At 38.4% G+C, this 24,797-nt stretch overlaps 1 protein-coding gene across 1 annotated transcript in view; it reads right to left on the reverse strand.

Annotated features, from left to right (window-relative positions):
- LRIG3 (leucine-rich repeats and immunoglobulin-like domains 3) overlaps positions 1-24,797 on the reverse strand; it is a 52,698-nt gene that overhangs the window by 14,733 nt on the left and 13,168 nt on the right. Inside the window, exons 4-12 of the mRNA XM_011971455.1 lie at positions 9,908-10,039; positions 9,048-9,191; positions 7,878-8,021; positions 7,369-7,512; positions 6,832-6,975; positions 5,849-5,929; positions 4,874-4,945; positions 2,582-2,653; positions 1,932-2,095 (exon numbers count right to left, since the gene is read on the reverse strand). Coding sequence (XP_011826845.1) covers positions 1,932-2,095; positions 2,582-2,653; positions 4,874-4,945; positions 5,849-5,929; positions 6,832-6,975; positions 7,369-7,512; positions 7,878-8,021; positions 9,048-9,191; positions 9,908-10,039 — 1,097 coding nt within the window. The remainder of the gene's footprint in view (positions 1-1,931; positions 2,096-2,581; positions 2,654-4,873; positions 4,946-5,848; positions 5,930-6,831; positions 6,976-7,368; positions 7,513-7,877; positions 8,022-9,047; positions 9,192-9,907; positions 10,040-24,797) is intronic.

Genomic DNA, 24,797 nt, shown 5'->3' on the forward strand with positions numbered 1-24,797 from the left:
AAACAATGTTAAGGCTCAAGAGTCCAAATACTACTCAAATCTGAACACCAAGAAATGCAAAAACAGCGGCCTGGGTTTTACCCTTTGTGTATGTTTTCCAGATGGACTAGCAGTCCCCGTGTTGAAATGAGAGTTTATAAAGTAACTCATTCATCTCAAATACAGATGGAGATCTATTTATCAATCAGTATTACCTGAGAAAAGACTGTTATTTTGGGGCTATCAGAAAATCCACAGTTTATTCCTGACCCCTTATGCTTTGTATAAGTACAAGAAGAAAGCAGTTTAAAAACTTCCAGGCTTATGGATCATTTCTGAATGCTACTACTATCACGAAACTGCAATTGTTCCCATGTTCTCTCCAGATAAGGAGCAGCAAAATTAAGAAATCAAACATCAATCATGATTACTCAACAAAGACAGCCATTAACACTCCATTTACCAAAACAGAACCACTATTAAAAAGCAGTACTTTAAGTAGATCCAAAAAAAAAAAAAAGCTGATAGCAAAAGAAAAAGCATCTCTAAAACAAACTGTAAGACACTGGCTTCGGCCTGGAGCTTTGAGCGGCCAATCACGCTGCTGTGCTACCCTGTCAAAGCTACATTATAATTAGAGCTAAGCAACTCTTTCATTCTAAACAGTTATTTTTAGTGCTCTGTTACTTTTTGGAAAAGTTACCTTTTTGAACTTCAGTTTCTCAGTGATGATGATGTAAACTCAGAAGGAAACATCTGAGATCTACCAAAGTGTACTATTTGGGTGCTACTACTATTTGAAAAAACTTTTTATGTGTGTTGAGTGGGTTATGGGGGATGCTTTGATAACTCCAATGCTGCTATTTTTCAATGTCTGCATACTGTAATCGAGGTGGTTTCTTTTCTGTATTATTCTGAAATTCTCATCTAATAAATCGATGTTCAGATTCACAGGGAAGTGAAAAAAACTATGGACACTATATATGTGTTTCAAAGTAATAGGGGGATCAGATCTTGGGACGAAAAAAACTATGAAATAAGGACCATGGGAAAGGAGCAGTTCAGGCCCTTACAGATGAATGCCAAAAGCTTATTCAGTTCCAAAAGCTACATCAGAGGTTTTATTTCCAGAAACTACTGGCACTGCTTAATGCTGCAACCTAAAAATATATATCGTGGACAAAGCAGTTTTAAATAAATTTTTAAATGCCAATGCAAAAGAAGGTTCTTAATATTTTAACACCCATGCTTAAATATAAGCAAATTCTGATTTATTGTTTTATAAAACATATTTACTTTTACAGAGGTCTCCACGGCAGCTAATAGTAAATAGCAGCATCATGTAATAGACAGAAAATTGCACCAGAGATGAATACTTTTCTTTTAAATCCAGATCTGCTACTATCCAGCTATGTAAAGTTTAGGTAACTAGATTTCTAATGCTGAGATTCTCGGATGCTAAAACAACGGACCTTAAAATTATTTATAATAAATTCACATTTCCTATTACTTGTAAATGTTACCTACCAATATTTTTTTAGCACCCCATAAATCATTAATAATTATCTCTTTCATGTAAGCCTCCCAACAAGCCTCAGAGTTGGGAAGAGAAGAAAAGAGAGTCCCCATTTCATGGATGCAGAGACTAACATTTAGGGAATTTAAGTTAAGTAGAAGGGCTGGGATTATCCTTCCATTCTCTCAAGATCCAATTTCATTCTTTTTCCACCACACCATCCTGATGCCAAAACAAAGATGAAGCAATTTTAGAAAACTCTCTTTCCCATCTGTGAAATTAAAATAATCAGCAAACTATAGACCCATTTTCCTCTACCTCAGCAGAAATAAAAGCTTTATAAAGAGATCATAAATCTATTCGAAACCATTATTTGGATAAATGGGAGGGGAAAAAAGAAGAATAAATAAAAGGCAAGGGCAATACTTATACTCACCACACACAAAGCCATCTGGGCTAACAGCAAAAATGCTTCTTCCTTTTAGTAGCTGAGGATGGGCACAACTGGCATTTACAAAGCTCTGAAAGTTGTTTTCCACCACCCACTGTGGGAGCCATTTTAGTTGGCAATCACACAAAAGACTTGATGTATTTAAATGCCTGAGGAGAGTAATTATATTCAATTTGTTCTGTATGAAATGCAGATTTCTACAAGTAAACTAAACCCAAGTAAATATTAACAAAGCAATGAATTTGGAAACTGAATACACACATCCCATGGAATAAGCATTCTACGGTCCATTTTAAAATACAAGAAATGTATCTAGCATGATTTTCTGTTGTTCTTACTGTCCCAAGGAGACAGAAGTGTTGATTTATCAAAAGTTCCTTACAACTGAAAAATTAATACTATATTGAGTGACTGTACTATATTTGGTCCCACAAAGTTGCAAATTTAAAATAGAAAGAAAAACTCATTTCAACAAAAAGAACAAATAAATTCCTTTTTTGTTGTCTGGTATAAAAATTAAATAATGTTAAGAATGTGCCAGGCACTTTTTATAGATACATAAGCTAGGGTGACACACCATATGACAGTTTTCCCCTCTATACTTTCAGACTCCTAGAAGGAAAAGAAAAGCTTACAATTGTTGCAGTTTCTTCATTTGTGAAAATGCATTGCCTTGTAAAGACATGATTGCGTTGTCACTCAGGTCTCTGAAAAATCACCAAATCAAATGCATCAGAGCAAACTACCATCATTTCGTGCTTTTGGACAAAGTTTGGGCCCACACTGCCCACCCCATTTGCCAAACAAATACTCCCTCTGTGTGTTGAAATACATGACTGGGGCAACCCCAGAAGAATCCACTGCAAAGCTTGTGCTGAAGAACCAGGGCATTTTGTATCACAGATAGGTTGTGTTTTAGCGAAAAAGATTCACTTTATGTCATCACTTACAGATTATTCGACTCATTAGGGCCCAAGCTGTTCTATTATTTTATTCTATTACTCTTTATTCAAATTAGTAACTATTAGAAACTTCTAAATATACAAACAAAATTTCTCATAATTATGCTTTTATAAAACACCATTTGCACAGTATTTTTGAAGACAGGCACTCAGTTCAGTGATTTACATGTGTTACTGCATTTATTCCTATAACAACCCAAAATATGATGGTATTACTATTTAGCTCAGCACAAAAGGGGAAGGTAAGGGTTGAAACAATTATTTTCAATTCCAAAACCTGTGCTTTTAACCATTAACCTAATTCTGTCACTCACAGCTCACTAACATAAACGCAGTAAGACGTTCAGACAAGATACACTTGTTAAAGCAAATAATTCAGGCAGGAAATTCATAAAATGAACATATATTCTGGGTTAATTCTCTTTTTACAGAGACTTATAAGCAGTCTGCATTGAAGTATTCACCAGAATGATTACCACTCTGTTTTTCTTTACAGGGGTCAGAGTATACAAAGGGAATACTGAGCAAGACAAGGGGAAGAGAAGACAAAGAAAGAAGGGACCAGACATGGCTAGACGAAGAGGCTGGGGCAATCAAGGGAGATTTAAGAAAACTGAAGCAGAGATTAATACTCCACTGATCCACTAATTCCACTTTCCCAGAAATGGAATGGGCCAAATGACAAACCCTTTTGGCTAGTTTTCTTTTCAAAATAATCGGTTTCAATAAATACTGTAATGTTGGTCTGCCCTTCCAAAACTCAGCTTTGCAGAATCATTCTACTATAATTTGAACTGCCGTGTTCACTGTCAGGACAGCTCACGATCCAAGTCTCCCTCAGAAGAACCGGTGCGGTCAGAAGGTGACAACAACGTGGTTTATAGATAACAGCTAAATCTTCACTCTCAATACATAGCACACATGGGAGAACCCAATATGTATTTTAACTTGTAACTTCTTTGGTCCTGGTTAATAGATATTAAAACTTCCGGCTACAAGCATTCCTTAACAGTCATACATTACTTTGTACTTTTACTGTACAAGAGTAAAACATACAACCATGGTTATAAGCAGCTGGTTGGTTTCCTTAGTTAAAACACGCAAAATTTTGATTCCTATCAATGTTAGCTAGCTTTCCTCTCTTAGTGGCTGAAAATTCCTGAGCCCCTAAATGACATTTCAGAAATGTGTGCCAGGAGTTACGAGTTACTGGGAGTAGCGGCAGAGATTGTACAGGCAAGAGCTAGTATGATGCAGGGGCACTGTGAAAGTAGGGGCAGCTCTGGGTTGAGTCCTGCTTCTGACAATTACTAACTGATGGGTCAAGAAGAAACAAAAGAAAACAAACAAACGAAAAAAGAGAACAATGGTAAGGGGGTTGCATGTTTCATAATTAAACAACAATCAGAGACCAACAAACAATTCTCAAAGTAGTGCTAAAACTCTTCTATGTCACCCTTAAGGACTGTGGAACATTGTCTCTGTTCTTTAAAAGCCAAGTCATCTCTTTAACTGTCCAATGGAGTCAATAAACTCTTAGAACCTCTGCTTAACAATAAAGATAATAATAGCTATTGAATTGCATTCTGATTAAAAATTAAGTGAGACAACATATGTGAATATGTGGTACCATACCTGACATATAGTGAACGAACTACATCTAGTAGGTTTTTTAAAAAAATAAATAATCACTGTTTGAGAAAAACAATTAAAAACCCATTAAGGAGATACAGCTTTTGTCCTTAAATACAAAGGAAAGCATATACCTGTACACTTCTATATAGGTAGGTAGGTAAGTAGGTAGACAGAGAAAGAGATAGAAAGATAGGGAGATGTTTAAATATATTTTATGGAACTGGAAGGATGCCAACAAAATCACATTCCAGTTTGTTTTATCTTTCATGACACATAAGTAAAAACCATCTCAGAGATTCTCTTTAGGGTAACTGAATTCTAGCTACTCACAGATGCTCCAATGCATCCAAACCAGTGAAGGCTTTTTTAGTAATAGATCGGATCCGATTTCCTTGGAGTATCCTGGGGAAAAAAATTACATTGGAACACTTAAATTAAAAAGCCATTTTGGGGGTGGAACTCTCATAAACAGAACTGCTTTTTAAATTATGTGTGAGCAATTCCATTTTCTTCAAATAAACAATATATCCTGTAAAAATGTGCCCACGCCATCTAGTTCAATAATGTAGTTCAACACGGTTTTCAAAGCATTCAACAAAGAGCCCAACAAAAATAGGTATTCAGTAAGTTACTCTGCTGATTAAGTTAAATTGTTTTTCAGAGTCCTTTTAGGAAGAGGCAGAGACTTTATTTCAAGTAAACTGTCTCAGAACACTAACAGAGCAGATAATAGTGAATGTTTTCTCCTTCCCCTCCTTCTCTATGGATACCCTCCATCCACAGGAGTTTAGGACTCTAGGGAAGTGAATTTGAATACTGCTGGCTTAAAACATGCAATATGACCATCTGCAAGACCGTTTTATGGCTAATTATAAGATGTTTTCATCCCGTTTTGCTTGTAACCTACCACAGCATTATCAGTCGCTACTAGATTACTTCATTAAAAAAATTCCTGCGAGGACAGTACAAGATTGAGAATTTCAAAATGTGGAAGTGCATGCACTAACTTTTACGCAATGATAATTCCAAAAGTCTAAGCCCTCAACATAGATGAAAATGATTATGAGGATATTAAAGTAAATTACACACACTAGAGTGTTGAATAAAACACTTTCACCTAAGGAAGAAAAAGTTAATAGTATATATCGCGTGCAACAGCAGGCATTTGGGGAGAGGATAAAGGGTAGTAACCAGATTAAGCACCGATTTCATCTCTTCATGATGTCAACTTGTATAGCTGACTTCAGTGAAGACAAAATTTTTAAATCGAAGAGTGAGCTAAATTATGAGGCAATTCATACTCACAGCCGCCTCAGTTTGTCAAGCCCAGAGAAAGCACCATTCATGTCTTCAATAGTCCAGGAAATTTCATTGTTCTTCAGATCCCTAATTTTAAAAGAAGCATTCCCTTTAGAGTGATAAGCTCAGAAAGCCTAATATCACCCCCCAGGTGGCTTATGATTTGTAAAAAATTTCTCCTAATTTCCCACATTATCTCCACCTCTTTCAAAACAATAGAAAACTCTTTTTCTCCAACTTACTTCTTATACCCTGCCTGACTCCCTCAACCACATTTTAAGTTTTCCCCTAAAATCAGAAAAAGTTGACACTGGCCCTATTAATTCCTCTATCAAAATGACTACATTCTGAAAGATCTGAACAGTCTGAAAAATACATTAAACTTTAAAACCACTGTTCCAACCACACATGCAGAAGTTCGCCAAAGTATACAGCATGTCTTTCAATTATGTAATGCTTCACATCGTGAACAGAGCAAAAGTTTCTGACAGAGCAAAAATCAAAAGCCCATTGCACAACCTTAAATTACCATTTGAGAAATTTTTCAAAGGTCAATTAATTCAACTCCCTTTTCTTTCTCTTAGGACGGAGATCAGGTTGAGGATATAACCGGCATGATAAACAGTATCTTCCTTCATTGCCCTTTGTAGACCTTTGTGCTCTAAGTAATTTTTAATCTGCATTTTATAAAGAAAACTTAGTGGACTTAAAATTGTTTCCCTCTTAAGCAGTTACCAATTTCCTGGAGATCCTGAGAAGGTTAACTGTAATCACCAAAACAAACTGATTACTGTCCTTTTTAATCCCTTTACGAAACACATATGGATGAAATGGATCCATTTTAATCAAACTGATCTGGGAAAGATTAAGACACTACTTCTGAGGCTGTACGCATTTCCTTGACAACAAAAGAAATCTGCTAGGAGAAACGTGGGCACATTTAGGAACCAATTAGGTTCGTGTACTGACAGCAAAATGTGTTAACTTACAAAGTCTTTAAACTGGAAAGCCCCCGGAAGGCACCATCAGCAATGTAGCTGACTCTGTTGTTGCCAATGTGCAGTGTATTTAGTAAGCTGAGGCCAAGGAAGCTTGAATCATCTAACCTTGATAAGTGATTGAAAGTTAGGTCCCTGTAAAGAAAAAAGAGAAAAACAAACAATAGCTTTTATTTTTCAATTCAATGCAATGATTCCTTTTCCAAAAGACAGGTAGCGTATGAGCTACACTAATCCTTATTTTTAAATTCTGCCTTAATAATACCCAAGTAAATATTTCTAATCTCAGGAATTAAAACAGTACATTCTCTTTGCTTGAAAATAACCATCATTGCTTTTGCCAATGTGCCATAGAACTGCAACAGAATTGGCTTCAACTTACCACAACAAAAATAAGACTAGGTTGTATGTGAAAAAAGCTGTCACCTTGGAAACTTTGTTATGAAAATTTCACAGATCAGTGGTAAGAAGCTCATGCCCTGGCATGATCCCTGCTCTCAAACCTGAGGAGAATAAAAGGCAACTCACAGCTCACTGAGCTTCTGGCAGAACTCCCAGGCATCAGGGCTGATCCTGTTGATGGCATTTTGGCTGAGATGAAGCTCCTGCAGCATCAGCAAGCCGTAAAGCCAGCCTTTGGTAATCTCTGTTAGGTTGTTATGGTCCAGGTGCCTACATTTACAATAAGAATCAAAAGCAGGATCAAAACTTCATTATCTAGTCTCTTCAAAGGGGACATATGATTACAACCTATTACATATTCCTACTGTTATTAGATGTTTAAGCTTTTGTTATATGAAGACGTCAGCAAACAACAACAACAAAAAATACATATTCTTATAATTTAGGTGGTTATAAATTTAGGTACTTACAAATTATCGATCACATTACCTGAATCAAAACTGAATACTACATTATAAATAAGATTGTGGATGATGAGATTTTTAACATAGGATTTCACATAAGACCTACTGAATGTACACTGAGCATTCTATGATCATATTACCTGAGCAGGAACTGTGATAACCCACACTTACAAAATTTCCATGTTGCTCAGCCCCCAAAAAGCTCCATCCATAAGTTTTGTTACTCCATTTCTTTGCATTTTCAGAGACTTCAGAGCACCAAGCCCTTGGAATGTCAGTCCATCTACGTTTTTAATCTTGTTTCGGTTCAATTCGCTGCATTGAGTATTACAAGAGTTAGCTTACATGACAATTAAATTCTGGAGGTAGTAATAAAATGTGTCATTACTACAATATAGTTAAACCAGTCAGTGTTCAATTACATAGAGTGTTTTCAGTTTCTAAACATTTTTATTGCAAAGAATTTCAATTTGTTAAGCAGGGAGTGAATTTCCTACTGAAATGGGTCATGTGTTTTTGGAATAATAAAATACTGAAACTAGACTGCATTTCAATGTCTAAAGTCTTGTCCACTCAGGATAGACACAAACAAATTAAGATTTGTTTTTAAACAATCCAGAATGAGATTATTAAATGTTACACTAAAATATGAGGTCTATAAGGAGCTGGGCCTCAAATTTATCCTGTACGATCTGTTTACAAGTTGGTTACTATCTTTCACTATTCTTTTTAGGTTTAATGCTTTCTCTTTATGGCAGTAGTTTTCAGCCTTAGTTGCATACTGGACCCAAGCTGGGAGTTTTAAAAATTTCTGAAGCCTGGATCTGACCCCCAGAGGTCTAGGGTGTGGCCTGGGCAGTGAGATTTTTAAAAGCTCCCCAAATGTTTGCAATGTGCAGCCAAAGTTGCACTATTGCAGGAGTCTGTTCACAGATCGCTCTACCATTATTAACGAGACAGATCTTTACAGCCACTTAAGCTATCAGAGACTCCTGGAGTTGCCGGTATTATTCTCATAAACCACAGCTGTTGAGAGACCGCGGATGTTTTCAGTGCCACAATGGCACTTTTGTGCCGGCGTTGGTCAATGATTACACTGTTCACTCTTTCAGTAACAATCTAACGTGTCTTGTCAAGCAGCAGCTGGCACAAGGTGAGGAGGTGACGAGGTGACATTTAAGACTCTTTCCAATTTGGAGATTCTATAGCTCCAATTCTCAAAGGAAAGGCAGCTACATTCTTGTTTCTAAACTCCTTTTTGCCACATTGTGGATTTTAAGGAATAGACACCAAGGGTTTGGGGGAGGTGAGAAACAGTATCTAAGAGAACATTTTACTTACAGGTGTTGTAGTTGGGGCAGTTTAAACATCTTGGGTGGGATAGCTGAGATTCGGTTCCTGTTCAGCTTTAACACAAGGAGTGTATTGGCCAAACTGTCAAAATACCCAGATTCCATTGATGTGACTCGGTTGCTGTTGAGATACCTGTTGAAAGTTTAAAGATGAGCTTCTCCTTCTGATTTATTTGCAAGTTAAAGTGCAGGCCATCTCTGTATTAGAAGGATTCTCCAGGGGGGAGAGGGGAGGGATGGCACTGGGAGTTATACCTGATGTAAATGACGAGTTGATGGGTGCTGACGAGTTGATGGGTGCAGCACACCAACATGGCACAAGTATACATATGTAACAAACCTGCACGTTATGCACATGTACCCTAGAACTTAAAGTATAATTAAAAAAAAAAAAAAAAAAAAAAGTAGTCTCCAGAGAACCTAACCATCAACGGAAACTTAAAAAAATTACTTTTTAGGTCCTCAAGGACAGATGCTAAGATTCACACATATTGCTGGGAAAACAGTGATTAAAATATGTGACGGATGCAACTTTTTTTTTATAAATATCCACTTTTTAGGACATTCATTTATTAATAATACACAGCAATGGTCTGATTTTGATTTTTTTAAAAAAATGAGCACTTTTCACACCATCTAGGTTTTCTAATAAAAAATATGTAATTTTTTTATAACCTGAAAGTATAAGAATAAACTGCAGATTGTGGTCGTTCAAGCTTACAGCAAATTTCAAGTCAATAAATTATACTTTTGATCCATCAGTAGTAAAGTAGACAAAGTTTGTTATATTTTTTCATTATAATATTTTCATTACAGGTGAAAGTTTTTGCTAAAGAAAACTTCACTTACAGATATTTGAGCTGTAGGGGTGGAAACGCAGTTTTGAGCTCTGAAATATTGTTGCTGCTAAGGTCCAAAGTTTCAAGGGACTGAAACTCTTTCAGATGTTCAGGTAGTATTTCAACAATCCTGTTTCCAGCCCTAGAATTAAAAGAAAGCACCGTTAACAAGGTTAATGGTGCAACAATCTGAAAGAAGACAAATATTTTCTATTCCTGACTGGTTCTTCAGAAATATGGAACTGACTAAACAGTACTTTTAAAAGTTAAACAGCAATACCATGGCCATTTTAAGTTACTCATTAAATTATAAATCATAATATTCGAATATGTGGAAAACATTCCTATATAAATCTGGGGTACTGTTTAGCAGCTATGGCTGTCTAAATGCTATGCACTTAAAGACAACGGTTGGATGTTTCTTTATTCTATTTTTCTTTTTAAAAAATTTTTTTATTTATTGTTATTTTTTAGAGACAGGGTCTCACTCTGTCACCTAGGCTACAGTGCAGTGGCACACTCATAGCTCACTGCAGCTCAAACTCCTGGGCTCAAGGAACACTCCCACCTCAGCTTCCAAGTAACTAGGGCTACAGGTAAGTGCCACCTCACCTCGCTAATTTTTTGTACAGTGGGGGTCTCACTATGTTGTCTAGACTGGTTTCAACTACTGGCCTCAAGCAGTCCTCCAGCCTCAGCCTCCCAAAGTGCTAGGATTACAGGTGTGAGCCACCACACCTGGCTATTTTTCTTAACAGCTCTTCTCCCTTCTCCTTATTAAATGGTATACAAAATGCCTAACAACCAAGGTGGCATACCAGGCACTGATGAGTTAATTCCCTGTTCCTCCTTCTTGATTCCTAATCTATTTCTGATTCTTCTGTTGAAAAGTGCCCATATTACAGGTGCTAATGAATTTAAAATACTTGTCAGATTGGGGATTTTTTAGAACCATTCTAGAGAGATCCCCTTTTCTTTAAGAAACAGCAAGTTTCAAGGCACTGCCATAGTCTTCAATATCAATGAATATGCTCCAGTCCTTTCAATAGTACAAAAGTATTACATAAGAGCACTCCAGTTTGAATAATCCCTTGGCATAATTAGATCAAAACATGTTTTACATTAAAAGTCTTAAACATCAGACCATGATGTCCAGTATGGCAGCCACGAGCCAGCCTCTTTAAATTTAAATTAATTCAAATTAAATGCTAACATTTAGCTCCTTAGTCACAGCAGCCACATTTCAAGTGCTCAATAGCCATACAGTCCTGGTAGCTATCAAATGGTACGGCACACATACAGAATGCTTCTACCATTGTGTAAAGTTCTATTGGTGAGTGTTCTACTGAACAAATGGAAAGAAACAAACAGAAAAAAAAAGAGGCCATTTCAAAGTTCTTAAAAAGTCATCAATCAATATAGTAACTCCTGAGGGAAAATGCAGCATTAAATGACAATTTTGTTAAAACAGCAATCAAATGGATGTGCAAGCCATCTTGTCACATTAGATCAGGAAGTTTGGTCTTTTTTAGACCATCTTTTGGCAGGAGAAAATAACATTAAGGTAGAAAGGATATCTACAAATCATAGAAAGTTCTCCTCTTTACGATGCAAGGAACAATGAAACAATCTGAATGCTCTAAACAGAATTCTGTGTCTTATGTAAGTCACACACTGATGTTTGTACATGGTCTGCAGTTAATCTTCAACTAAAAAGAAAACTTGCAAAATATATCTTGTGTGTTTTTTGTACCCAAAACTGGATTTCTATAGTGTTCTGAGCTCTTCTGCATTATTTTAACTCATCGGTCTCTCACTATCACAGTAGATTTCCAAGCGAGGTGTACCTCTTATATATTTTCACAAAATCTTGTGCTGCAAGCTGATGTTGAACTTACACCACTGGTCTTCTCTGCCATACTGAGATATTCTTAGAAGCAGAATTCTCTCTATGTATCACCCTTAGAATGTGTATAAAATCTAATAATATTGAGGATCGATTAAGTGCCAAGCCCTTTGCTAAACTCTTTTCATATATTACACCCTTTAATGATAATAACATTTCTCTGGTACAGACATAACAAAACATTTTAAAACTAGGGCTTTTCACCTAACAAGTTCAAGCATTCCCGATCAGCTCAAAGAATAAGCCCGATTGTTCCTGAAGCAATCCCTTAAGGCTTCTTTCATAGAATACAGAGTATGAAAGATACTCTGGCATTTAATTTCTTATACAGATATGTACCTCCCTTGAAAAGGCCCCTACTTCCCACCTTGCAAAAATGCTGAACTTCTGGTTTTAAACTGATCTGGGAATCTACCCTGGCTCACTGAGCCATCATCATGCCAACACTAAGAATGCCACAGAACAGAGGCCCTCCCAATCTGTGCTTGCCCACTTTGCAGGTGAGAGGCGGCCCCGGGGCTTGCATGTATTTACCATCTACTAGCGTCAGATGGCTGACTTTCTGTCAGGTGCTACCTTCTTCACAAGAGAATAAGGGGAGAAAACGGGCATACATTTTATATTTAAAGAACAAATTCAGAAAGCTTCTCGAAATATTGTTAAAACCCTTCTGCATAGTATTTTTAAGGACTGTGGGTGGATTGTCTTTTTCCAACTTTAAAATCCAAGTCATCAGAAAATCTAATGTCAGGTAACTAGCATAGACAATGTATATCTTAAGAGCTGAACTTTATGATGATAGTAAAGTTTTAAAAAAGAGATGATTCAGCAGTACTACGTACAAGTCACAAATGAATATCAAGCCCTTCAGATTCCCATAAAGTCTCACAGGCTTTTGTTTAGAGTCAAGTCAGCCATGACCTCTGATTTTGACCATTTCCCACATCTGGATTTGCCTGCGTATAAAGTCCTTGATCTAGCTGTGAGGTATAGGGTAATGCAAGTGAGACAATTAGTCAATTCCTAGGTCCCGGAGATGGATTCCATCCAGGAGACAAGCCACAAGGCCTTAGGGTCAGGGTGTGTGGGTTAAATAAAACCACACTGCTCTAGGGGACCAAAGTTTTCTCTTAAATGCATAATCCAAATGTTTGCATTAGCAGGATGTCCTCCTACAAACACTAGAGTCACTCTGAAGTGCCCGAGTGCCCCTCCCTCTATCCCTTCCCCCATCCCTAGCCCTATCTCCCTTCAAACTTTGCATCTGGTTTTGGTCCCCAGGCTGTCTCAGGCACGTATAGCTACATTTGTATTTAACAACAACAAAAACAAAACACTCAGCTATGGATGTGTGCAACAAATAAAGCAAATCAGTTGGTGGTGGGGGCGGGGAGGCCCACAGGTGTCTATCACATTGGTCAAATAAGGCTACAAGTTAGATAACAGACCATACAATCTTTGGTTTATATATTCGTTTGTTTATAAGGTAATTATGAACAAGGTATTAAAACTGCCAATTACTTGAGTGACGAATAAAATTTTCCTTGCAGTAAAAGTATGCTCCAGCCAAAGCCAGCAATTTCCTGAACTGCACACCTCCTAAATTGCAGTGTGAAAGTGCTCAGTTATAGATGGCGCGTGCACAGTGCTGTCTTTGTCAGCACTGCTTCCTAGCACAAAAATCCCTTACAACTGCCAGAATAATAGTCCTTGTATCACAAAAATTTAAATCTGTCCTAATGGAACTGAATTAAATCCAAATACCCATTTCTTATTAGCTCTCAGACTAACCAGCAAGTAACCACCTGACATATACCAAACCGGTTTAAAACAAAACGAACAAACAAAAAACTTGTTTTGTATAATGAAGAGGGCTAAGAATGGGAGACAACTACCTTAAAAAACTAGATTAAAAAATCTGTTTTATCGTCTAAAATCCTCAAAAAAAAAAATTTATGGAGTTGGTCAAAAATATCCAGTTCTAGACGACAAAGATTCAACTCAACCCCAGCTTTCATTTTTCTCCAAATAGGAATAAAGCCCAAACTTGATCAACACATTAAAAAGCACTGTAGTTAATTAATATTTTTGGCAGGAAACGTGCAACGCTTGAACAAAAACAGAACTCCGAATACCTTTTTCCATTACTGAATGTGGAAATACCATCTTTCCATTGTTCAAAAATCACAAAACAAACTGTAAATACTGGAAGGTATTTCAGTCTCGTACAAATCCATCTTAGAGACTAGGAATATTTTGGTCCTCTATGTTTGTTGATAGTACAGGGAGTTCCACGGTTAAATAATTTCTGAAGTGAAGTATAATTAGTCCCTTGTGGACACACAGACCTGGGGACTTGGGTTGGTCAGGAATGCCAGATGGTTCCCTCAGGCTTCTAAGAGGCCACTGGAAAAACAGGAGTCCCAGGTATTTTGGCCTCGGCTTCTTGGGTCCAACGATAATGGTTTCATTTTGTTGCCCATTTCACTTTTCAGCCGACTTTGCCAAACACCTTTAAAATGCAGAGGCAAACATGGCTTGCCATTTTCATCTGATGATATTTAACTCTGAGAGTGCTGGAGTTCTACATGAGCAAGATGGACATGCCCCTTGACCTCACAGAGCTTAAAGTCTAGTGGGGAGAACAGCAGGCAACAGGGAGCTGTCCACAGTGTGGTAAGTCCAGCAACGGGAAAGGAAGAGTGGGCAGTGGAGGTACTGTGGACAGACTTCTATACAGTGGTAGGGAGAATATTGGAGGTCAGCAAAACTTCCCAAAGGAAGGGAAGAAACGGCCACACTGAGATCTGCAGGATGAGTTAGCTCAGCGAGGGACAGTAGAGGCTAGTGCTCCAAGCAGAGGCAAAGATTTGGGCACGTGAGAGCAGAGCAAGGCTTCCCTTTGAGGAAATGAAGGAACACCTGATGGCTGAGTACAGAGTGCACAGGTGGAGACTGGAGAAAGAAGAGGCTCAAGAGTGAGGCCGCTGGGAGATGAGAGCCGTCAAGTTGGGCCCTGGAAACCACATCAGGCATTTGACCTTTATCTCAAGGTCAACTGTGGGGAGGGGCCAGAGGATGTCAAATGGTGGGGTGACAATATCACATGTACATTTTAGAAAGGCTACTCTGATGGCTGTGGGTGGAAAGACTGGGATGAGGAGGGCACGACCAGGTGCAAGGGCACCAATTGGAGGCTACTAACTCCATGCAGGACAGATGACAGAAGGATGACAGGTGACCTTGATGCCCACTTTGGGGCAAAGCACCACACTTCCTCTGGTTTCCAGGGCACACGCTGTGCTTTTCTCCTTCCCTGACATACAGGATCAGTTCTTCCAGCTCTGCAGCCTCTGGCCACGGGGACCCAGTTCAGCTCTCCTGGAGTTCTCATTCACTATCCATTACCATTGCACTTGGTGCTTCTGATATGGGTTTTCTAAGACACAGAGTGCAGACTAGGGTCCCCTTGTGCTCAGGTGTGAGATGCTACTGCGCAGAACAGCTCAATACTGGCATTTTAATGCATCTGTAATCACTAAGAAAATGGATAAGTGTGTTATTCTCACATATAAGAACTATGCTAGTTTGTCTGGATACTCAACACCTGCCTTGAATCTAAATCTGGACTAAATTAACAACATCAAAATATAACTTATGAGGTTAGTGATATGACCACTTAGTGTGATGATCGGTTCTACTTCTTGATTCACTGTAATCTCCAGAAAGCATAACTGTCTCAAAAGAACCTTCACGCTCTCTTAAGTGGATATAAATGGTGTTAATTTAATTCCAGGGTCTGAAAGGAGAACCACAGAGTGGAATATTCTTTGTTAGTGAGGAACCAGAATATCAGGTTTTCTGACGCTGGAATTCCTAAACCAACCAAAGTGTAGCTTCCTGTTGAATAAGGGATATCTGTCAATAGTTTTAGCTGTCTCCTCCCTAGTACACGAGATAACAGGCAGCTTAAGACCTTGTAGCTGTGATGTGTAAGGACATGCAATCTAGGCAATTTAGAGAAGGTATCTGCATGCAGCATTTTCCTTTTAGAGGATGTGTGCACTGAAATTTAATGTGAAGCCATTTTTTATGTTTGCAATACTGTCTTTTCTTAGAATGCATCACTCTAACCACAATCCTAAGTCCAATTCAGTGACTGCAACTAACGAATTGCTGAATCTACGGTCATCCCATACAAACAACCATCAAGCAAGCAGATTAAATGTATTGACTGGTACAGTCAAGCCTGGCCCCAAGGAAATACTAATTTCTATATATAACTTGCAAACAACCAGCTTAGCACCGTTTATAAAGGAATTACAAACTGTTAAAGAAAACACTACATTCTACCAACACATTAAATAAAGGTCACTTATATTTCCAACAATAATCCCCACTCCCTTCCGAAAGCTTCCCTGAAAACTATCTTGGCTGGAATAACTAACACCCCATAATATCAGGCAACTTTTAACAGAAATTTGGCAAGCAAAGAACTCCTCTCATATAGATAAAAAATAAACAGTCTCTGCTCATCTCTTTTCTAAAAAGATAATTAAGAGGTTTCATTAAAAGAACACATGTTTAGACTGGTCCATTGGTACTGTGGAATCAAAGAATAAAGCCAACGGAGGAAACTTGTGTAAGGAGACAGATTCTTGATGAAGAATTAAGGACACTAACCAGCAAACGTGTTTTGGTGTAAGAAGCAAAGAGTCAGGCCGGGCATGGTGGCTCACGCCTATAATCCCAGCACTTTGGGAGGCCGAGGCAGGTGGAACACAAGGTCAGGAGATCGAGACCAACCTGGCCAACATGGTGAAACCCCGTCTCTACTAAAAATACAAAAAAAAATTAGCCGGGCATGGTGACACGCACCTGTAGTCCCAGCTACTTGGGAGGCTGAGGCAGGAGAACTGCTTGCACCCAGGAGGCAGAGAGGTTGCAGTGAGCGGAGATCATGCCACTGCACTCCAGCCTGAGCAACAGTGTGAAACTCTGTCTCAAAAAAAAAAAAAAAAAAAAAAGCAAAGAGTCAGTTCTTTCAGCAAAAAGCCAGGTCAACATAAAATATAATTATCCTTTGGATCACAAACATAATAAAGATGGCCACATATTAATATTTTAATATAGAGGTCCTGCAATAATCAGTGTCTTATTCATGCACTAGTCATAACACGTTAAAAATGAAAAAAGAAATATGAGCCAAGCTCCATGGTGCATGCAAGCAATTCCAGCTATTTGGAAGGCTGAAGTGGGAGGACTACTTAAGACCAGGAGTTCAAATTCAGCCTGAGCAACATAGCAAGACCCTGTCTCTTAACACAACAACAACAAAAGATCAATAAAAGAAAAAGAAGTCAAAAGCCCCATTCATACCACATAGCAAACAGCCCTTCTTTGATCCCCAAGTATAAATTCAATCTAGTCCTTTATGTAAATGGGAATTTAAAAAGCAAATCCTGGAAGACAACAGGATAAAGAAAACATTGAAAAAATATTTAATCTGAAGTAATTTATGTACAATAAAAATGGACTCTACTCTGATTTAGTAAACTTAAAAAATTTTCCTATTTCTTCTTTGGGGCAGAGGCCTTCCACAGTCATTTTCACAGTTCGGACCATTGATCTGGTTTGAGTCTCCTCTACTAGGCTTGCGATTTACTTGTGAGTGGAGAGAACCTCTGATTTACCTTTGGTTCCCCAGAACTCAGGATAAAATGAATGAGTTCAAGACCCCAGAGTGAACAAACTAGAGTTCAGACACTCAAGAGCAGCTGTAGACTGCACCATAAGGATTTACCTTAGCTATTGTTCAAAATGCATATGAACATCAGAAAACAGAATGTCCATTACTGCTGCCAGCCAGAAAGTGTAAACATAAAACTGTGATACTCTACATTAATCAACCTGCTGATAAGATCTGACACAATAACTCAAACTACACCTCCCCGGACAGGAATTCTATTCCCGGTTTCGTGTCTTGATCTACTACGTTTTTGTGAACCTTAGTTTTCTGTCCTGTAAACAAAGGGAAATGAAATGAAATGAAATGAAATGAAATGGTATCTTCCAGCTCTACTGAGTTGTGACTCTAGATCTGGATGAGAAACACTGCAAATGACCAGATTTGATGCTGAGAAGTCATCCAGCTGCATCATGTAAATATTGCAGCCTCTTGTAGAACCTACCCTCCCTCTTGGGGGTTTCTTTCACCTCTCTCCTCCTGGGAGTCCCCTTACCTGGATGTCTAGTCTTCCTCTTTCTCAGCTTGCTCCTTCATTTTCCTGGGGTCTATCTTTTGTTAGTTTTGCAAGAAACCATGTGTAAAAGCTGTCACTTCCTGTTTGAAAATATCCTTACAGGATTTGGGAGTGTATAGTTTAGGTTATCAATCCTTTTCTCTTAGGATTATTTTTGAGATGGAGTCTGTCTCTGTTGCCAGGTTGGAATGCAGTGGCACGATCTCGGCTCACTGCAACCTCCGACTCCCTGGTTCAAGCAATTCTCCGGCCTCGGCCTCCCGAGTAGCTGGGATTACAGGCACACGCCACCACACCCAGGTAATTTTTGTATTTTTAGTAGAGGTGGAGTTTCACCATGTTGGCCAGGATGGTGTCGATCTCCTGACCTCGTGATCCACCTGCCTCAGCCTCCCAAAGTGCTGGGATTACAGGCGGGAGCCACCGTGCCCGACCTCTCTTAGCATTTTGAAGACACTGCTCATGGATGATGCCAGCTTGGGGAGCCAGAGGCCGTTCTGACTCTCTGCACCAGTGTTTTGCAAACTTTAGCACACGTCAGAATTGGTGGGCAGGGGCTTCTGTAAGCCCAGATTGTTAAGCCCACACCTTCAGGGCTTCTGTTTCACTAGGCATGGGTGGGGACCAAGGAAGCTGCATTTCTACCAAGTTCCCAGGTGATGGTGATGCGCTAGGAGCACAGTCCTCACAGGACCACCTTTGCCTTGTTTTCATTGAGACGTCACTCAGCAGGTCCTTTCAATCTAGAAATGTATATTCCTCAGTTTCAGGAAATTCAAAATTTTGTATCTTTCATAGTTTCCTCCTTTCTATCTCCACTGACATCTCTTTGTGAAATTCCAATTAGATAACTGCTAGCCTTTTTAGTTCATCTTCCTGTTTTCTTATTTTTTCTTCCCATGATTTCCAACCCTTTGTTTTTTGGTCCTTTTTTCTGAGATTTTCAACTTTCTTCCAACACTTTTATTACCTTTTTAAAGTGTCTGGTATCGTATTGTTAACTTTCCTGAATATTCCTTTTACTGTTTTTTTTTTCACCATGTTTTTCTGATTTTGTGGACATAGTACCTTTTCTTTTCTCTCCAAAGATATTAAATTTGTTTTGATGTTCCTTTCTCCTTCCATTTGTCTCTGATTCTCATTCCTCGTTTGTTTCAGACTCTGACTTCATTGTTAGAAATATCTTCAAAAGTCTGATGATCACTGGCTACTCATTTATACTTAATAAAAAGCAGCACTAAGAGCCTCCTGAGGGCTGTGTGTGGTATGGGCTTGCTGAATAGTGAGTGCCAGCACAGGTGAAGGAGGGACCTATTTCAGGATGAAATGGCCACATGTCAGTTTCTGTGAATCTTCTCTCAAATTCTCCAGTCTCCAGTCTGGTGCGTACAGCTTGGATGCTACCATCTGGGAAGGCTAACAGGAAATAAACTGAGGGGTCGGGGTGTTGTCTTCAGTATTGAAATTTGACTTAATTTTCCTGATTTTAGAAGATGTGGCCCCCCTCAATCATTACCCCAACACAGCTGGGCCTGTGTCCTGAATCCCAGAGACTTTCTATTTAAGGTCTCCCAAAATTAAATTTCCAAACCTCTGTGTCATGGGAAAGATCGTTACTGGGCTTTGAGCTTTGGAGGAGAAACCTGGAGGTCTGATTACTTCTATCTTGCTATACAAAAGTTTTAACCAATCCTGTTTTCAGTCCTACTCTGCACTCCCATCTTTACAGGTTCTAAATTCCTAAGCCACTTTGAGGTTCTGAAGCATCTTTTTTCTTTTGTTTGTTTTTTTTTTTTTGGATCAACTTCACTTTTTCTCACTTTTAAGTCAGTTACAAGTTATCCATTTGCTTGCAAAATTTGTATGGTATCTTTCATTTGAACTATATCCTTTCTTCGTGTTCTCTATTTTCTCTTTGCTCCCATTGGTATGCACTTTTTTATTCCTTTACTTTTATTTTAAAGGGATTTTTAGGAAGGAGCAGAGTGAAATAAATGCACTCAGTCCATCATGCTTAATAGCATGCCTTCAACAGAAATTCAATGAGTAAAACTAGTTTTTCTCTAAACACCAAAATAAAACCATTAAGTTACTGTAGTCTGTTTTACTGAAAAAAAAAAAACAACTTAGATTTGTATATATTTTTTAATTAGCCTAAAGAATTTTCACTTCAGATGATAGTACAAACCAGAAAACACTGCATCAAGTTACCATATAGACGACTGATTCCATATAAACACATCCAGTTAAACTAATTTCGTTTTATTTTCTGATATGGTGCACAGACCAATGGACTAGAATGCAGACACAGAATAGCTTTATTTCACCCGAGTATTTATCTTGTCCTTGTGAATAAGACATAGAAAATGTGGTGACAATTATCATACAGGCAGGTGAGTTCATATCCCTAGTCTTTATTCACAGACTGGCATTAATCTTTAGGGAAGCAGCTAGTGGCAGCTACTGTGGCCCTGTGCTGTCCACATTTGTATGAACATAGAGATGTGAATGGTCAAGTGCAAACACCAAAAAACTAAAAGTGTAATTCATATGTTAGATGACTCGTGATCCAAAACCTCTCAACGTACTAAATAGCAAGATGAGAATTGAGCTGGGATAAGGCAGTGTTTTGGAATTTTAATCAAGCATTTTTACAAGGCCTATGTGAAAGCAATTCTTGTGAAAAGCGACAACAAGCTTACTGACAACAGCTGACCACAAACTCAGTATGAGCCAATAATACAACATGGTGCTTAAAATGCTAATATAATCTTAAGCTTCATTAATGTTCGGTATTCTGGTCGAGAGATGACCCCACCACATTCTGTATAAGTCAGACCACATCTCAATTATCTTGTTCTGGCCATTGTGCTTACACTGTCATGCCAGACAGGTGTGTGATGGGGCGGACTTTAAGGCTCTAGACTTGCATTTTCCAGTATAACAGCCACTAGTTATGAGTGGCTATTTAAATTGACACTGAAAATTCAATTCCTGGGTCACACTTGCCACATTTTAAGTGTCCGATATTCACATGTCTAATGGCTACCACCAGGTACAACACAGATACGGAATACTTCTATCACTGCAGAAAGTGCCATTGGACAGCACTTGTCTATACCCCATGTCATACAAGAAATGGGAATGAGAATTTGACCCAGGAGAAGGGAATGCTTTAAGAAAATCTTGTATTTTAAGATTTACAAGAATTACGCAGAAAAGAGAAGTTGCTCTCTCCAGCACACAGAACTACGATAATAGGTAGAAGCTGCTGCCGAAGGGCAGACCTCTGCTTAACGTATTAAAAAAACTAGCAATTAGAATTAGTCACTACAGAAAGGCTGCTCACCAAGAATGACCTTCTATTCTTAGAAGTGATTAAGGAGAGGTAGGTCAGACAACCACCCTTCCAGGGATTTCTCCATAGAGGAAAATGTCTCTTCTGATTCCAAGTTACCAGAATTATGCAACAACACACTAAACTATCAACAAATGGTTATCACCAGTGATATAATATAATATAGCAAGCTGTTCCTAACTCCTTTCACCTTTTCTTTAAAATTTACATGGTAAGTGTACTGAGAAAATTAAGACAGGAAAGGCCAGAGGAGAATAAGAGAAAGAGAGACCTATACAATTAATTGACTACTTCCCTGAGTCTGTAAATATCCATTCATCTTTGAAGAGTACTGTCCTCTATCCTAGGTCGATACTTTGTGTGGGATCACAAAGTGATGTGACTCAATTCAAAAGCATCTTATTCTTAAAAAAAAAAAAAAAAAAAAAGGCTCATTTTGATTCTATTTCATACTTTCTTATTTTAAAAATGGTTAAAATTGCTCATGCACACTAAAACTGACAGTCGAAGAATGTTTACCATGTTTATCCTATGCTGTATGATACCTGCAGCATGAATATTACCTTAATATTTCATTTTGCCTTCCACCTCACTCTAGAGACTGCTCTATCTGCTCGATAAAGCTATATGAGAGACAGGGAGACAGCAGGCAGGTGATTTGAAGTATCAGAAAGGAGGTGTTTATATTTATAATTACCTTTTCTTTCATGTTTTAAATTTAGTACTTAAGCAACTTTCAGCCAAAAAGAGAGGAGGTGGTACTGCCAGAGCTCTGTTTCATTGTTTTGGTCTATCAAATGAGAGCCCGGAACCTCTGCCCTAGAGAAGACAACTGAGAAACCAAAATAAGGAAGAGAAGAGGGAAAAATAACTAGGCCAGGATAGAGACACATGTTGAATCTTGCCATCCCAATCATGAAAAGAAACTAGCTGTAGCTTTATTGTCTTGTCTCTCTTGGCAGAACAAGTCTCCTTTTGGCACAGAGAAGTCTCTTGGTAGAAGTTGTACCTGATACTTTAAAGCACCAACTGAAATGGCTATTAATAGAATGAAGGTGAGAGAGGGCATGAGAGAATGGTGTAGGTTCAGGATAAATATCGGTAATACAAGAGTTTTTGTGGCAAGCGATACTGAGAAGTCAAGTCAAGCAGGTGGGAATGAATTTTACGGGCTTCAACACCACAGAAAGGTTGCCCAAAATGAGTCACTGTCAAATCTAAAATTGTCGTTACCTTGGAAAAACCAAGTCTTATTAAGGAAAACAATGGAGATGCAGGAACAGAAAAGTTACCCATATATACATATATATTAATCTGGACTAAGCCATCCATTCATTCATCCAACACACACGTACTGAGCATCCATCATGGGCCAAGCACTGTGCTACATGCCAGGGTTGCAATGGAGAAAATAATAGACATGATCTCAGCTGCTATAAAATTTCATTTTGGTGGGGGAAACTTTTTAAAGAATAACAAATAGATGAATAAAAAATACAATTATTTATATGATGATAAAGTAGACATTATAATAATGGAGATATAAACATGTATAAGGGGAAACCTAAGGGTCTGATTTAAACAGAGTGCAGGCAGGGTGAGTATTCTAGGCAGTGGGAAATGCATATGCAAAAGGACCCAGGGCTGGAACAACCTAGCACATCTGGAGAACTGAGGGGTGACTACAGAGACTGCTCAGTGGGCCAACAGGAAGCAGATTATGCAGAGCATTGTATATCTTGAGGATTCTTCTCTTCACCTAAGAGCAATGAGAACTGTTGAAGGGTTTAAGGAACTATGCAACAATCACAAATTTGTGTGTCAAATACGGCCATTCTAAATTGAGAATTCAAAAACCTAGCAACCTTGAATTCTGGGGACCAGTTTATATTTAAATATGAAGATAAACTTACAGTGTTTGTCACAAATACAGCTCTGTGTATAGCAAACTCTCTTTTATGTGTAACTCATCTATAAACACTTTAAAATCCAATAAAACATTACAACTTATCATATTAAGATGTTTATGTGTTTATTTTGTAAGACTTGAGCTTCATAAGTTTATTTCCATTAAACGTAATATCTGGTCTGTATGTACTGGTGAAGGCTGCAGTCCCCTGCTGTGGTTTTAACATCGCTCCTCTCCAAAATTCATGTTGAAATGTAACGCTCAATGCGGTCGTACTGATAGGGCCTTTAAGAGTTGATTGTGCCATGAGGGCTCTGCCCTGATGAATGGATTAGTCTATTTGTGAATTACTGGGTTAATAGATTAATGAGTTATCATGGGAGTGAGACTGGCAGCTTTATAAGAGGAAAAGAACCTGAGCTAGTGTGCTCAGGCCCCCTTGACACAAGATGCCCCACATGGCTTAGGGACTTTGCAGAGTCCCTACCAGCAAAAAGGTTCACCAAATGAGGCCCGTCAACTTTGGACTTCTCAGCCTCCACAATAAGAAATAAATTCATTTTCTGTATAAATTAAAGATGTTATAGGTATTCTGTATAGCTTTCTGCATAGGTTTCAGGTCTTCTGCTATAAGCAACAGAAAACAAACTAGGACAACCTCTAATACAATGATGTTCTTTACATGTGAAGGGAACAGCCCATTCATCTGCATCAGGACAGCACACGTTCTAGATAAATTTGGCAGTAAAGACGGTCAAGTTCCATGGGTTTCTCTACACTAAGACGAGAGTATAAGGATGGGATATGGTTTCTGTCCACTTCATAAAAACAAAACTCTCCCATTTCCCCAGAAACTTAAGTTCTAATTGTGGCTAAAGCTGCTCCCCAACTTCCATAATTAATATGACAAACGACCACTTTTCAAATACTGAGTTATAAAAGTTCCGTTTTTTAAAAAAAGGTAGCAATTCTTTGAGCTCTACTGCACAACGTTACTGAGAGACATCATCACTTGAAAATACATTTAATGCTTGCCTTCCCTCTTTGCAACTTTACCTCTGAATTCAGAGCACATTAAAATATCAATATTACTTTAAAGTTATAGGTTAAGTTTGATGAATTTAATAAACTCTATGCCATGTGACCAAGCAACAGTCTCTCGAATAAGAGTTTCCCAAACTTGTTTTTTTAATGGTCTGATTTTTGGAATGTAATGAGAAATGCATGCTTATGAATGAAATTCTCACTTAATATGGTGCTGGGTTCAGTATATAAATAGTGGAATATTGCAGATCTGATTTGTGATCACTCCGGCCAACTCTACCCTATTCATCATTCATAAGCCAACGCTCCTGACTCCCACCTCATGGCCCGTTTCCCTTTGTGAGAAAAAGAGATGTGGTCCTAACACACAGTAGGGCTCCGAACACTGAACAGCTCCCGGGGTCAGTGGGTAAGAGGCAT

Source organism: Mandrillus leucophaeus, unplaced genomic scaffold (assembly GCF_000951045.1).
Source record: "Mandrillus leucophaeus isolate KB7577 unplaced genomic scaffold, Mleu.le_1.0 Scaffold1222, whole genome shotgun sequence".
Classification (NCBI taxonomy): Eukaryota; Metazoa; Chordata; class Mammalia; order Primates; family Cercopithecidae; genus Mandrillus; species Mandrillus leucophaeus.